Here is a 17,030-nt window from a genome sequence, read left to right as displayed (position 1 = left end):
GGATTGTTCTCTGAAATATGTATTACTTTCTGTTGCTAAAAGGGGCCAGAGAATAAAGATGGTAGTTCTACATAGGTTAAAATTAAGTATAATTCAAGTGAAAATTAAGTGCAATGCAAAGTACAAACCAAGATTCCTTGCAGGTGTTCCAATCTATCAGAAGTGGAGAGCAGTCTTTAGCATACATTAGGCCTATGCTAGAAATGCAAGCTCAAATAGAGTTTGGATGAACGAACTAAGAGCAGAACTATTGAATGGAATGACAATGAAAAAAAGGTCATAAGAGAAAAACAATAAATAGCTTCACTGTTATTTTGTGCACAACTGCTATGACTCAATCTATAAAATTATTTTTTAAGCTTGCTGTTACCCTTTATCACATTCAATTTCCTATGGACTTTTTCTGACTGTACTCCCCCTTACCATTTAATTCTCTTTCTTCATCACTGTATGATTGATGATTAGAATCTATTACAAGTATATATGGGAAAAAATCCTTGATTTTCTTTAAATTGCATATTTTGAGACTGGAATTAATATGTGACTATTGCAAACTAATTTTTAAATTTTGAAAAATGTATTCACCTCTAATTAACTTAGCATTCACATCTTCATTTACTTTGGCAATGTTGACTATCATCCGGGCTTGGTTAGCATATCTAAGTGTGCTTAATGTTTCTTCTATGTTACTGGCAGCAGGACTGATCGTGGCAATCATTGCAGTTTTTGAATTTCCACCCAGACTTTCCTTTAACAGCCTTCAAGGAAAACAACTGCAATTAGACTTTGCTTCTACAATAACATACTAACAGTAATTATGAGAAAGCACAAAAAAACTAATATGGCATATACTACAGTATTAAACTCTTCACTTAAATACCACTTAAAACTTTTTTTGGTATCTGTAGATACTTTTAGATCTCATAAACACTTTTTTGCTCTGACATTTTCTATATTGTTTCATGAATCAATAATCTGTGCAGAGAGTTTAAAATATGTTTAACCATCAAATATTTAGTAAGGCACCTTTCCTCATACTAGACTGAACTACTTTAGGAAAAGGATCATGTGTTTTGATCATCTTCATATTTCTGATGCAATTACTACCATTTGAGGCAGATGCTCAATAAATGTTAAAAACAATGAATTGGTTAAAGAGAAATTCTATACAATACTGTGTGCAGAATTTACACATAAATGAGAACATAAGACTTAAATTATATCTTTTATTAATGCAGAATGAATTTCACTATATCTGACTTTCCAAAGGCATGAAAAACATCAGAATTTCTCTTACAGTTATCAAAGTGGCAACCACATTATAATTAACCAATTATAAAGATATATTAGTGCTAGGTGGTGATATAGTCCTGATCATAATTGTACACAAATGCTCCTTGACTTAAGCTGGGGTTACATCCTGATAAACTCATTGTTAATGCCACAGCTCAGCATCATGAGAGAGTATCTTATTGAATACCCCTTTAAATTTCAAAGTACAGCTTCTACTGAACATATAAATACCATCGGTCTAACCATTATAAGTTGGGGACCATCTATCTTTGTTAAAGTTTATCAGAAGTGAATATTAAATGAATGCAGATGCCAGCTCAATGTAATGTATTGGAAATAAAATATATATTCACTAATAAAAACACTTATTGAGCACCTATGTGCTAGCCATCGTATAGTAGGCAAACAAAATTATTCAGTTTCACTTTAAATGCACAGCAATATGTTTGATAATACTATAATTGTTAGACACTAATAACAATTAAATGTAAGAGTAGTTGTTAGTACTTCTTCTCTACCCCAAAGTTGTATAAAATCAGTCTATCATTCTTTTCTTCACAGTATCCACTAAATTTCATGTAATTCTTTTTACTTCAAAAGATACTTGCTAGGTGGGTGTGGTGGCACATGCCTGTAATCCCAGTGGCTCAGGAGGCAGTAGGATCAAAAGTTCAAAGTCAGCCTCAGCAACTTAGCAAGGCCCTAAGCAACTTAGCAAGACCCTGTCTCAAAATTTAAATTAATTTTTAAAGGGCTGGGGATATAGCTCAGTGGCTAAGTGCCCCTGGATTCAATCAATCCCTGATACCAAAAAATATGTGTATAAAAAGATACTTGCCATGTAAGAACAGACTCACGATAAGGAATAAAAACCCTCTTTCGGTTTGCTTGTTCAGATAGTGCAGATATAACCTTTCCCAAAGTTAGTAAGGACTTGTTAATGCTCACGCCTTCCTGTATATAAGATAAAAAGAAAAATTTTTTTTTCTTCTCAGCAACAAATTTATTTCACAAAATATATTTTCCCCCATACTCAATACTAAGTAAATACTTTTTGCTATAAACTCCAACTTTCTTATGACTCAAAATTTATTTTCTTTGTAAAGTAATCATAATCAAAAAAGCATGTATCTCTAAACCTCACAATGCAGTCTATAAACTACAGGTAAAGAGATCTTTTGGTAAAGCATATTCAATTTGTACTCTCCTAAAAATAATGCCCTCAGGAATAAATTTCATCAAAATGAGAAGAGCAAGGTGGGCAGTTGGGTGTGCGTGTAGTCCTAGCAACTCAGGAGGCTTAGGCAGGAGGATCACAAGTTCAAAAGCTTAAGGCCAGCATGGACAACACAGCAAAACATCGTCATAAAACAAAATGAAACAAAACAAAAACAAATAAACAAACAAACACCACAAAACATGAGACCATCCCATTTACCTTCAGTCGCTCTCCACTAGTGTGGGCTGCAGAGCAGCGCTCACTGCCTGCCAGATCTATCAGGTTTATGCGGCTCGTTATTCTGTGATCGTGTTCTTCCCCTTCCACAAATTCTGTCTACAATGAAATGACATTAAAATAATTTATGTTCTTCTATGACTTGCCATCAATATAAGTTTTTAAAGGGAAAGTTATTCAAGATTATAAATCACTAATCTATGTTAAAAATCATCCCTTTTTATTTTTTTAATCCATTCACTTTTCAATCTGTCATAATTTGTAAATCTGCAGAAAAGAATACATTGAGCAGTAGATAGATTATGCCAAAGTAAGAAAAATGACTTTAAAGGGATTAAAATCCATAACTACTCAGTTTTATTAAGCAAACAACTACAAAGAAAAAATATAATGCATAAAGCTGTATTATAATAAAAAAAATTTTAAATCAATATGAATGCCCAACAGAAGAGAAAAACTTGAGGAATTGCAATAACTAATGGAATATTATTATATAGCTTTTAAAAAGTATCTCCGCAAAGAATTTTAATGCCATAAAGTTACTAGAGATTTTGTGAATTTATTTTAAGTGTGATTATAAAACAATTGAAGGATTATAAACAAAAATATTACAAAGGTTTGCATAGTGGAACCAATGGCTGTATTTAAAAAAAAAGTATTCTGATGTTTTTCCAAATACTCTGTAATTACCGTATATTACTGATAATATAGTATCATATATTGATATGATCATATCACTGATATGATAATCAGTTACTGGTTTTAAAAACAATGAGAAATAACACACTACTATATATATCAAAAGTCAAAGTTATTGTATTTATTCTTAAAGTTTACTTATTTTTATGTAGCTATATGACTTTATTTTCACTTTTCGATTTACAGAAGAAAGTAAGAATAACAAAACAAATATATTTACTTTCTCATCTATGAAAAAAACCAACATCAAAAAAATACCTTGGTCTGGGTCATCACCAGGGTAAAAACTGAATGAGAACGGGAACTTTTATCATTCATACCAGTGGCAGCAGTTGCTCTTTGTTTATTTCCTAATTCTAGCCAACTCTAATAATAAGAAAGAAGGAAAGTAGTTCAGGTGGGTGGATCATAATTTATTGGGGAAAAAAACTAAGAAACAACAAAGAAAGCACATTTGTTTCTTATATACATTTGTAGCATACACATTTAAAATCTGTAAAATAAAATTACATGTATATATTAATAATTTGTTAATAAAATAAAATTAATGTGTTTCTCTTTTAATACTTTTATTCTCATTGCCTATTTTTTTGTCACAGAAACCTGAATCAGGAAATAATACTCTCTTTTGATCAACACTTAACAAACAAAATCAGGTTAACCTTTTATTTATGTAAATAGCAATAAAGGAGCAACATTTTCATAAATATTTATAATTATTCTATCTAATAAAAAGAAAACAAAATATAATCAATCTTACCTGGATATCAGAGTAAGAACTGACAACATTCCTATTTTTTAAGAAATAAAAAACAAAATAGATTTTACTGATGATTATATACTTGTTCACATAAAATAATCTTTCAATACAGAATTACTCTGAAGACCACAGTAGACTAATACACAACATCATACTGCTCTCAAAATCTTTCATTTCCCCTATTCTTAAAGGACAGAAAATAAAATAATCCTTTAATTTTACCAAAAAGTATGATTTTCCTTAATAAAGTACCTTAGCATTTTATCCTCATAATATTCAAGTCTAAATCACAACACAAAACTATAAATATTAACGCATATGTAGTTGCATAGGAATATGTATGTGTGGGTGTGTACAGGCCCAAAAAGAATATCCAACTTATTACCTAGAGCTGAACTTACATTGAATCACTTTTTCCTTTCCTGTAGGAAAAGCATTTGGAATGTTGAAAGATAAAGTAAATGACCCTTAGCATGTATAAAACACAAATCAGCACCTTCTTCCCTTTTCAGTTCAAAGTAATGGTATAAAAAGCAGGTTGAACCCGGTATGGTGGCGCACGCCTATGATCCCAGTGGCTTGGGAGGCTGAGACAGAAGGATCCAGAGTTCGAAGTCAGCCTCAGCAACTTAGAGAGGCACTAAGCAACTCAGTGAGACCCTGTCTCTAAATAAAATACAAAATAGGGCTGGGGATGCGGCTCAGTGGTTGAGTGCCCCTGAGTTCAGAGTTCAAAGTTCAATCCCCGGAAAAAAAAAAAAAAAAAAAGGCAGGTTGATAGGAAGATTCTATCTTAATAAGGAAAGAAGAGGGTAAAGGGAGAGAAATCTATTTATTTCACACTCAATTTAATCAATATTCTATGCCGGGCACTTTATAGGTGCTGTGAAAGATACAAACAAATATAAAAATAAAGAACTAACACTATTTAGAAAGAGGGAAAACTTAGTTGGACTACATGAAGGGTAGAAGGCCAAATCATTATCCAAGGTTTCAGAGAGAATACAGTAAGGATATGGGCGAGAAACATGCGCTCTATCTTTCTGCCTCCCAGCTCTTTCGGGGCCCAACACTTACATTGACAGTGCTTCAACATATGGTCCAGAAACAGGATGCTCCCTCACTCTCAGCTAGTAGAAGCAAATATTGGCATCTTTAAGAGTATGACACATATTTCATATAAAATATAATTATAAATGATCATTTTTTTAATATTTTGAGTTCAAGGTAGAGATTTATCTTTAGCCAGAACTAAATACAAAGGTTCTCAAAAAAACAAATCTGTAAGGCACTAAAACTGCTTCACTACCAAAAACTAATTATAGTTGTACACTATGCAACAATATCCTCTGCATCAAACATCTTACTAGTTTTTTATTCTTAAATCCTATAGTAACAATTATTTATGCTTTTATCCTTTAAAATGCACACTAAATTTCAGAATTTAAATTATTCTTCATTTTCATATTTACATTTTAAACTTTATAAACAAATGTTTTAAAACACAAGGACATTATAGAAAAAAATATTTTAAGTTTCTTGATGTTGTCAGTGGTAAACTACATGACCTTGAGCAAGAAAAGTGACTTAAGATTTTTATTTCTAGTTAGACACAGTGGCAATATGCCTATAATTTCAGCTAATCAGGAGGCTGAGGCAGGAGGATGAGGCAGGAGGACCTCAAGTTTGAGACCGGCATGACCAATTTAGGGAGACCCTGCCTCAAAAAAACAAAAAAATTAAAAGAACTAGGGGGTCTGGGGATGTAGCTCAGTGATAGAGCACCCCTGGGTTCAACTCTAGTACTAAAAAAAAAAAAAAAAAAAAAAGAATTCATTTCTTGTGATGCAAACTTCCTTGCAAAAATTGAAAAATTTAAAAATTCTAATAGCAATTTTTAAAAAAGCTTAAATAATTATTTCACAGACTATCTACAAAATATCAATTTGCTAAATAACCCACTGAATTATAATAAAATTTTTAAAAATTTGCACTGCTTTTTGACTTATAGACTACTAGGAATTTTGTGTTTTACTCACATAATCCAACTAAATGTGGAACAAATATCTTTTAATTTCTATACAACACTTGATTAAAATAAAAATAGGCTAAATCTTAACTAACTTAATTTCCATCACTGATAATATTCAGTTTATTTTTTAAATAACAATGTAGTTACACTGTAGGTCCTAAGCATTTTCTATCATAAAAAAGCATTATTTTGGGGGGTACCGGGGATTGAATTCTGGGGCACTCAACCACTGAGTCACATCCCCAGTCCTATTTTGTATCTTATTTAGAGACAGGGTCTCAATGAGTTGCTTAACACCTCGCTTTTGCTGAGGCTGGCTTTGAATTCACAATTCTCCTGCCTCAGACTCCAGAGACACTGGGATTACAGGTGTGCACCACTGTGCGCCGCATAGAAAAAGCATTTTAATAAAACTTTAAGCCATGTTATCCAAATAATTCACATAATTACATGCATTTATATAAAACATAAATTTAAAAATAATAATAAATTGTTTTAATCTTACTGATTGCTTCCTCTGCCCATTTTCACCTTTACAAACCAGAAGGTCGTGAATTTTTTCATTGTATACTTCAAAGAAGCTCATTTCAAGGTGATAGCTGACCTAGTAGAAACAGAAACACAGCAATTAATTTATGTTAAAATTCTTTGCATGTTTTGCAAATCATATATTTCATGTCGGTGTAATATTCAAAATATATAAAGAACTCTTACAACTCAACAATAAAAAGACAAGCTACCCAATTAAAAAATAGGCAAAGGATTTGACTAGGTATTTCTCCAATACACAAAAGGCAAATATGTGAAAGGAGGCTCAACATGATTTGTCAGTAGGGAAATGCAAATCAAAACCACAATGAGAAACCTCTTCAATACCTGCTAGGATGGCTATAATCAAAAATTAATAAATAAAAAGGAAAACAAGAATTGATGAGGATATAGAGAAAATTAGGACCCTCTTCTATTGCTGGCAAGAATGTAAAATGGTATAGCTACTGTAGAAAATAGTTGTCACTTCTTCAAAAGGTTAAACACAAGCTGGGGATGTAGTTCAGTGGTAGAGAGCTCACCTAGAACACATGAAGCTCAAGAGTCAATCCCCAGCACCACACACACACACACACACACACACACACACACACGATACTCAGACAAAAATTTGTACACCAATGTTTATAGCAACACTATTCTAAAGATGAAAACAACCTATAATGGTATATTCATACAATGGAATATTAAGTCATAAAAAGGAATGCAGTACCAAAACAAGTTATAATATGGATGCTCCTCCAACATATTATGCTAAGTGAATAAAGCCAGACACAGAAAAAGGGTCACATATTATGTGATTATATGAAATTTCCCAAATAGGTAAATTCATAGAGAGATATAACAAACTAGTAGTTGCCAGTGGTTGGGGAGAAAGGGGGATGGGTTGTGAATAGCTTAATGGGTTTAAGGTCTCCTTTGGGAGCAATGAAATTTTTTTCCAACTAGATAGAGATGGTAGTTATACAACATTATGAATGTACTAAATACAACTGAACTGTATACTTTGAAATGATTAATTTTGTTTTGTGAATTTTAACTCAATAAAAATACATTTTATTATGAAAACACAAAAACTCTTGTATTTCTTTTTATCAATTTTCAGGTAAGTCTCGATTCAATCCAATAAGATTTCTTAAGTACCCACATACTATGTGTATAACTTTAGGTTATTATTAGAAGGCTATAAAGAAGTGTAAGACAAGGTACTTTCCCGTAAGGCTACCATCTCAGAGAAATACAAGATACCCTGCAATAGATAAGGCAAAGCAATAGAAAATTAAGAATCAAAATGAGATAATGACTATAAATAAAATGACTAACCAGAAGAAAGAAATTAAGATGACCAGGGAGACTGGGAAAGGAGAAAATAGGTTGTGAAGTATGAGTAGACTGGACGAGGAAAAAAGGGATAGCACATTTCTTTAGGTAAGGACAGCAGCATCTAAGCATGCTGTGTACACAGGATAGGAAAGAAAGCCTGTGTGTTGACATTAGATTTGGTAAGATGGAATCTTAAACCAATAATTCTTCCTGTTTGGGGTAGAAAACAATCAGATTAAATGGGAGTCAGTTTCTCCATTTGACTCAGACAGATAGGGTGCAGAGGACAAAAATGTGAACTTTTGCTTTCATAAAGTCTTTTTTGACAATTAGGGGATGGTTTCCTTATTAAAGAAAAATATTCCATCAATTGGTCCAGAAGTGGATAATTAATTCTAGCACAATTAGAAGTTTCAAGGGAGTTTCAGAGATTTAAGTAAAATTTCATCAAATATTGATTGTGCCCCACCAGCTATGATACCTTCTCCTAGGTATGATACCAACTGAGATGGATGAGACATCAGCTTTATCCTGAAAGAACTTAAAATCTAATCGGAGATGCAATCCAGCTCCTGGGAAACACAAGGCAGAATGAGAGAGAAACAAAATACCTCCCAAAACACAGACCAAGTACATGGGAACAGCATGCGATTATAAGATCTTTTACAAGTGCTGTGATACAGGAAGGGGCACTCAGGAGTCAACAAATGTGCACTAATGTCAATTTTATACAAAATAGCATGTTTTGTTAAGGAGATGCCAGGAACACTTAGAGATGAAAACACAGCAGTAAATGAGTTGGGGAAGGTAGTTGGGGACACACTGCGGACAACCTATTTTTTCTTTTCCTTCGAGGTTCCTGTCATCATGCGAGCTATACCACATTTTATTTTATTTTTTCCAGTATTAGGAATTAAACACAGGGGTGCTTTACCACTGAGCTACATCCCCAGTCCTTTTTGTTTTTTATTTTGAGACAGGTCCTTACTAAGTTGCCTAGACTGGCCTTGAACTTCAACCCCTCTGCCTCAGCTGAGATTATGGGCATGTACCACCACACTGGGCCACACCACCTTCTGTTACCCACATCCTCATACTATTAGCCTCTATCATCATGAATAATTTCAAAGTTGACAAATTTACAATCATTTAGTTGGGCTCAGTATGTGCCAGGCACTATTCAAAACCTTTTACATGGATGAATTCATTAATCCTTGCCACAAACCTATGAGAAAGGGATTGTCATCACTATTCCTATTTTCTGTGTTGGAACAGACAAGTTAAATAAATTATTCAAGGTCATGTTTCTAGTTCAGTGATGAAGCTTGAATTCAAACTGAAATAGTCTACCTTCAAAGTCCATGCTCTTAACCATTATTCTATATTCTATTCAGTGATACAGTCATTCCATGCACAATTTAAGCTTCCCAGTTCTGCAAAATTATTCCAAAGACCACTGCCCCTACTTCACTTCATTTATCTCTCCCTGACTTACACTACCTTCAGATTGTTCTCCCTCCAAAATCTTAAAAAGGCAACAGAAGATCCTCCTTCACAAGCCCATGGCTTCCTCACTCTCTATTCCACCTAAACTTAGCCTTGAATCACATTTCATCATAAAGCCTCCAGACCACTGTGTTTCTATTTATTCCAATTTCTCTTTTGTTTTCCATTTGATTTCTGGGGGTAAAGGGAGAAGAAAGTAATGAAGGTGCAGTGTATCCAACAGGAAGAAATAACTCATCAAATATTTAATTCTGTTTTGCCTCTCGTGTCCTCAGTAAATGCCCTTGGTATCCACTCTGGTTCCTCTCACACTTGCCCTCCATTTCCAACAGGCACCAAGTCTGATCTGTTCTACTTACCAAGATCTCAAATGTGTGCTCCTTTGTCATCCCATCACTACCTAGTTTAGCTCCTTGTTTTGCCTTATCCAGATCAAGTCCCACAATTGGTCAGGTCTTTCTGCATCCAATCCTACTTCCCTTCAAATCCATTCTCTACATTACGGCCAGGGCTATCTTTTTTTAAAAGGAGTAAATACGCTTATATTAGTTCCTGTTATTTCCCTGCTTAAAAAACTTCCATAGCCTTCTAGATTTCCGGAAGCTTGGTTTCTCAAACACTTCACGAGCCAAGTTCTGCCTGCCTCCCCAGTTTCCTCTCTTATCACCCTTCATCCTCAAATTCCATACTCAAAACAAAGTAAACAATTTATAGATTCTTTCTTTCAAATCTCTGCACATGCTGCTTCCTCAGACTGAAATGTTCTTCCCCTCTTCTTCTCAACCTATTAACTGCTAAACTGCCATATGCTCTTCAAAAACAAACTCAGTCGCCCTCATCTCCCTCAATCTTAACATGTTCTCACATTCCTGCTTGTTATGGTTTGAATGTGTTCCCCAAAAGCCCATACATTGGACATATAATCCCCAAATGTATATGTTTATATTATTTAGAGGTGCCCCCCGCTGCCATGATAGGATAGCTTTATAAGAAGAGACCTGAGTTAGCACATGCCTGTCCTCTCATCAGGTGATACCCTGTACCATGCTGAGGAAACTAGAAGGTCCACATCTGAAGTCTGCTATTGAACTCCCCAGTTCCCAATACTGTAAGGAATATTTTTTTTCTTTACAACTTACCTATCTTCGGTATTTTGTCATAGCAACAGAGAAAGGAATAAGACAATGTCATACAATAGCATTTACTCAAATTCATTAACATTTAATTGATTGTACTTAATATTTTACTGACCCATTTTGCCTATTATACTCTCTTGGCTTCGGGGGCTAAGTCTTTTAACTCAATATCCCCAAATATAGTACAATATTTTCTCAATTTCCCTTATGAAATTACAAAAATTACAAATCCCCAGGCTGTACTCCAGACTAACTAAAATCCTCAGAAAAGATTTTTAGGATCACGTGCACACATGAGCGCACACACACCCCTGACCCTGCCATATCCCTTATGATTCTCATGATCAAGCACATTTGAGAAAAACTGGTCTAACAGATTGCCTAGCAACAGGAGCTGCTCAGTAAACATACACTGAACATAAGACTGAATAAGTGAAAGAGGAAGCCAGCATGGAACTGCTCAGCTACAGGATAGCTGAGAAAGCACAGCTTTTTAAAGTTGGATGTGGGTTCCAACTCCAGCTTCACTACTCTCAGCTTCACATTGCCCAAGAGTCTGCCTGCTGTCCTTTTCTAAGTGGTGCACCTGCTTGACTACAGAGACACATATAATGGATGTAACTATCACATTGTGAGTCACTGTACATACACAAAGGAATAAAGCAAAGAAAGGCAGAGAGGACGAAAGAGGTAACACCTCTATCGATGTCTACCAGGAAGAACTGCTTCTGAATGTAGAATCCCCTTCCACCCTTTCCACACCACTGTTTTAAAGAAGAGTGACCTGGAAATGAGAACAGCATCTTTTATTTCTTATATTAGGCATTTCCTTAGTGGCTGTGATGCTGATTTGAATTTGAACATACCTCTTGGGTCTGTTTTTTGGCTACGTGAGCAAAAAGATCTTCACAAAATCTTGGAATTATTCCTGGTTCTTCACTAAATCCCATCATCCTGAAAAATACATTATACATGGAGAAATAACACTAATTAGTTTGGGGATTTTTAAAAATTCTTTTCAGGGAAATAGGGTTGGAAAGGGAGCTGGAAACAAGCTAATTGAAGTTCACAGTTAATATCTAAGAATCAGGGCTCTGGAGCCAAATTCACCTTAATCTAAATCTTTATTTTACTAATTATTAGCTGTGGCCTTGGACAAAATATGTACCCTCACTAAACCTCAAATTTCTCTTCTGTAAAATGGGAATAACAGAAGTATCTAATTCAAAGGTTTGTGAGACAATACAAAGGTTATAAGCACAGTGCCTGGAATTTAGTAAGAACTCAATGCTAACTGCTATTAAAATTCTGAATATTTCCTGCCAGGAAAGGTATCATTTTATTTATTTATATGCGTTGCTGAGAATCAAACCCAGTGCCTCACACATGCTAGGCAAGTGCTCTACCACTGAGCCACAACCTTAGCCCCTTGCCTTTTTTTTTTTTTTTTTAATTTTTTTCTTTAGTTGTAGATGGACACAATACCTTTATTTTATTTATTTATTTTGTGGTGCTGAGGATCAAACCCTGTACCTCACCCATGCTAAGCAAATGTTCTACCACTGAGCCACAACTCCAGCCCAAGCTTTGTTTTTAATATTTTTTTAACTGATACAGTAATTACATATATTTATGTGGTACAGTGGTATGTTTCAACACATGGATACAATGTGTAATGGTCACATCAAGATAACTGGGACACTCATCCCCTCAGATAGTACATTGTGTCAGGAACGTTCAAAATCTTCTATATTAGTTATTTTGAAACATAATTAATTGATGTCAATCATGGTTATCCTACCATCCTGTCTTATCTTTAATTGATTTTAAAATATTTCCTTGGAATTTTTTAAAATAAAACCAGGTACTTGCATAAGGCAAAGTAAATAAAGTAAAAGTTATCTATTACTTGATACATAAAAATGTCCCAAAATTTCTAGTCATGTTTTTGCCAAATAAGTTGACAATGGCTCATACAGGTTAATATAGGACAAATATAAGTTCCTAACAGAATAAAACTACATTCTATTGACATGCTACTTCTCACAAAAGAAAAAATTTTTAAATTTTTTTTTTTAGTTGTAGATACCTTTATTTATTTATTTTTATGTAGTGCTGAGGATAAAACCCATTGCCTCACATGTGTTAGGTAGGCACTCTACCACTGAGTCACAACCCCAGTCCGAAAATTTAAACATTTCTAAACAATCGTTATGTGCAATACAACTTACGTATATGATTTTCCAGAGCCAGTCTGACCATAAGCAAAGAGACAGGTATTGTAGCCTTCAAAGGCTCTCTGTAGGAGTGGTTCCGCCAGTGTCTCATAGACTGTCTTCTGGTTGGCGTAATGAGGATGACATTCATCAAAAGACCAGAATGAAACATCGTAAATAAAAGTATAAACTTGTTTCATGTCTGGATGTTGCACAGATATTTCCTCCCCATTCATGAAGACCACTTGAGATGCTTTTTCAATCTTCTCTCTTTAAAAAAAAAAAAAAAGATAAAGAAGTCAAGTTACTGTCATTTTTGTGGGTATTATTCCCACAAAATATAATAAGACCCTCAAAACTAAATTTAAAAAAAAAATATTTTGTAGTTGTAGACAGGCAGAATGCCTTTATTTTATTCATTTATTCTTAATGTGATGCTAAGCATTAAACCCAGTGCCTCACACATGCTAGGCAAGCATGCTGCTGCTGAGCTACAGCCCCAGTCCAAAACTAGTTAAAAAAAAAAATTTTTTTTTTTTTTGCAGTGCTGGAGATTGAACCCAGGGCCTTATGCTTGCAAGGCAAGCACTCTACCAGCTGAGCTATATCCCCATTCCCCAAAACTAGTTAAATTTAATATTGCTCCAGGGCAAGGTAATTCTTAGTTTTATGTGGAAAACTAGGAAACTCAATTCAAATGGGTTTCCAAAACATATTTTCTAGAGCTTCAATAACACTAATGGAAAAATGGAATTTCAGATTTCTTGTCTAGAAAACCTAATTGGCTTTTACAACATTTTTCCTCTTTTTCTCTTGAACTATACATTATAATCTACCTGTACACTTTAGTTGAAATCTGTATTACACAGAAGTTTTGAAGTACAAATCTATATAAAGCTGGCATGAAATACAATTCAACAAATTTAAATCATAAGTCTCTTTTGGCTACTAGTTGTTGTCACTGTCGCTCCAAAGGTCTCTCTTTCCACTACATTTCCTCCCTTAAATCACAAATCTTCATGTCCATCCTTCTTCCATCTCAGACTTAAATGCAAATCTTTCACTTCTCTAGATCTACAGAAAAACAGTATCACTCCTTGTCTGGCCCTAGATATTAACCCCTTCTGTACTCTCCCATCTCTTTCCCTTAGAATCTGCTTTAATTTAAATCAAATTTATCCTGGAAACATCTGCCTCATCAATTTGACAAGTGCCCCACGCCTGTTTTTAGGGATTGTCTGAGTCTAGAATCAGGGACCTGGTCTCTTACTAGGTTCTACTTTACCAGTTCTGTTCTTTCTATTGCCTCTCTTCCTTCCAAGGCTGTTAAGGCTTTTTCTGTTAGGTTTCCTGACTTTCTCCAAACAACTCAGCCTTTTATTTCCCCTTATCACTAATGTGTTTTCACTAAAAACGCCTTTAACACTATATAAGCTGCCTTTACCTATGACTTTTTAGGTCCAGACAGGAGGCTCCTTCCTCAAAGTAGCAGTCACTACATTCACTTCTAACTTGCTTAGACACACAGCATCAAAAATTACTGACCCTGTGAAGTTTTTACTGTACTCCCTTAAAGTATTTCAAAATAATTAGATTCCACATTCACATTTTATCATACTTACTATTTTTAAACTTATCTCTAATCTATGACTAACCGCCCACAGTCTCCTTTGGAGAATTTTTTTTTTTTTTTTTTGCCACTGTATTTATCACCACATAGATCAGTCACAGATGATGATGCTATTGATCACCACTCTAGAAAGGGTTCTGGAAAGACCTCTTTGGGAAATGAATGACTTGTTATGGCTCTTTTTAGAGGAAAGGTGGAAGTTCCAGTCATGGATTAGAGAATTAAGTGACTCGTTTAGACTTCTTAAGAGCAATATATATAGATAAACTTCTATACACAAAATAACATACTACAACTAAACTTAAGTTTTTATAAAACTTAAAGAAATAAAAACTCTGTCAAAAATTTTGAAAATGCATGAATACTACACTGACTTTCTAAAAGCAGAGAGAAATTAAAGACACATTATATGGTGCTGGCTTGGTCTTAGATTTAGAATGGATAACATACCTTTTGCTGAAAGGCCTTACACGTACTGCCACTGTCACTTGACTATTCTCCACTTTCAGGGCATCTATGTCTGCAGTGGTGTTCTGAACTACAGTTTCTTCTTCAGGAGGGAGTGTATTTTCTTGTGACTTTTCCCTTTTATTTCCAAAAAGAGAGATTTTTGGACTTGGCTTAACTTGAAGGCTGTGCATCCTATTTTTCAGTATTGATGTAGCTGGGCTTTTAAGCTGAGGTGTGCTGTGCTTTGGTGTCAATTTGTTTTCTGTTATACATTTCACAGGGGTTCTTTTTTCAAAGCTTCCAAACTTATTTGAATCTTTTGCAGGGTCCTTCCCAATATTTCTATGATACAAGTTTCCTGTTCCTGACACTTTGATATCCGACTTGTTCTGAATAGGTTTCACTGCCAAGTATCCTGATCTAACAACTTCAGTCAGACCCTGGGAACCAATGGGTCCTCTATTCCTTGAGTACTTATGTGCAACATTTTCATTTGCTCCACTAAGGACAGAAATGTTTCTTTACGTTTCTCATCAACCATCACTTCAATGTCTTTTGAGTCTTCAGCTAAATGTACAGAAGATTCAACAAAACAGTTTTTGTCACTATTTACAATCTTTACATTTGTTCTAGTTTCCAGTGAAGCACAACTGTTGTCTCTTTCATCTCCCCTATTCTGTGTTGTTTTCCACTTTTCCACAGAATCTGTTTTAGCACGACGCTGTAATGTAAGATTTGCTATTTTTTCAGTTGTGTCTCCCAACTCACAGCCAAGTAAAGATGATTCTTTGTTCCTTGTGGCTCTTCTCTGAAGTGTCAATCTACCCACAGGATTAGGGGTAAGGGGCATATCTCCTGTTTTTTTACAGGCAGAAATAACATAAGTGCTATTTATGTCTCTGATTTTACTTGCAGATCTCAACAATGGATCATCATTTTCACATTCTGACATATCTGATTTCAAATGCAAGTGCCTGTGGGTGAGGGCACTCCGTGATGAACTCTTAGAAAAAGAAGGAATTTCAAGGACATCACTGTGATTTCTATTATGAGCAGTGTGTACTGACATTTTGGAAGCAGGTTATTTTTAAAAGAATGTTAAGAACCTAAGCTCTTCTTTGGATGCTCATTTGATTTCCAGTCATTTTCTATATCATTTTCCAAAAATATCTGCTAAACATAAATAAAAAAAAATATTTAGATTGCATAAACTACAAACAAGCTTTAAAATAGAGGGAATCTCCAATTTTCAAAGTAAATTCTCAGAGGTAAACATTAGAATAAATCACAGCCTCCAGCTGAGATACTGTCTTCAAATCACTTCTGACAAATCTGTCCTCAAAGACTTTTCAGTCATTATTTGACAATTCTTTACTGAGTGTTCCATTATATGCCAGGGTATCTGACAAATACTATAAACTTCAAAGATGGACCAGACCCCCATTCCCACCTTCTTAGAATAAAAGGAATACATAGAGAGCCCTTATATCAGGTCAAATGGACCAAGTGTCTTAAGAGACACATCAGAATGGATTTTTAAAAAATTTTTTTTACCTGCAGTGTGGGGAGTGGGAAAAAGTACTTAAGGAAATCCTAGTGCATACATCAGTCCAGAGCAAAGCATTTTTATAAACACCTATTGGATGTATGCTGAATACATCAATGCCTATGGAGGAAATTGCACTGATGTCACAAGGCAGATAATTGGCAAATAAGTACCACAGACATAAGTACTAGAAAGTAATTGCTTGTGTTGAAAAAAACTATGCTAGATGAGATGCCTACTGTCACCTGCCCTTTAACGTTTAGAAGACAAACTAGACAGGTGTGCATGTAAATATATGCAACAGTATCTATCATGCATTAAAGTAAAGAAAAAAGTAGTGACAGCTGAGCGACGTGGCTTCTAGTCAACTCTATCAAACTCCTTAGAGGGATGTAAAAACAAGTCTTTCAATTTGCATGTCTGATAATTGTAAA

General features: G+C 34.6%; 1 protein-coding gene across 1 annotated transcript in view; it reads right to left on the bottom strand.

Moving 5' to 3' along the window:
- The window catches only part of Kif14 (kinesin family member 14), a 56,141-nt gene extending 39,760 nt beyond the window's left edge, over window positions 1–16,381 (bottom strand). The window contains 11 exon segments of the mRNA XM_047520833.1: window positions 586–758; window positions 2,132–2,247; window positions 2,732–2,848; window positions 3,707–3,814; window positions 4,209–4,239; window positions 5,286–5,338; window positions 6,746–6,844; window positions 11,621–11,708; window positions 12,986–13,240; window positions 15,051–15,555; window positions 15,558–16,381. Coding sequence (XP_047376789.1) covers window positions 586–758; window positions 2,132–2,247; window positions 2,732–2,848; window positions 3,707–3,814; window positions 4,209–4,239; window positions 5,286–5,338; window positions 6,746–6,844; window positions 11,621–11,708; window positions 12,986–13,240; window positions 15,051–15,555; window positions 15,558–16,119 — 2,107 coding nt within the window. The 5' untranslated portion in view covers window positions 16,120–16,381.
- Window positions 16,382–17,030: the final 649 nt, after the last annotated feature.

Source organism: Sciurus carolinensis, chromosome 12 (genome assembly GCF_902686445.1).
Source record: "Sciurus carolinensis chromosome 12, mSciCar1.2, whole genome shotgun sequence".
Taxonomy (NCBI): Eukaryota; Metazoa; Chordata; class Mammalia; order Rodentia; family Sciuridae; genus Sciurus; species Sciurus carolinensis.
The sequence above is the reverse complement of the archived record's forward strand: the minus strand, read 5'-3'. Positions and strand labels throughout refer to the sequence as shown.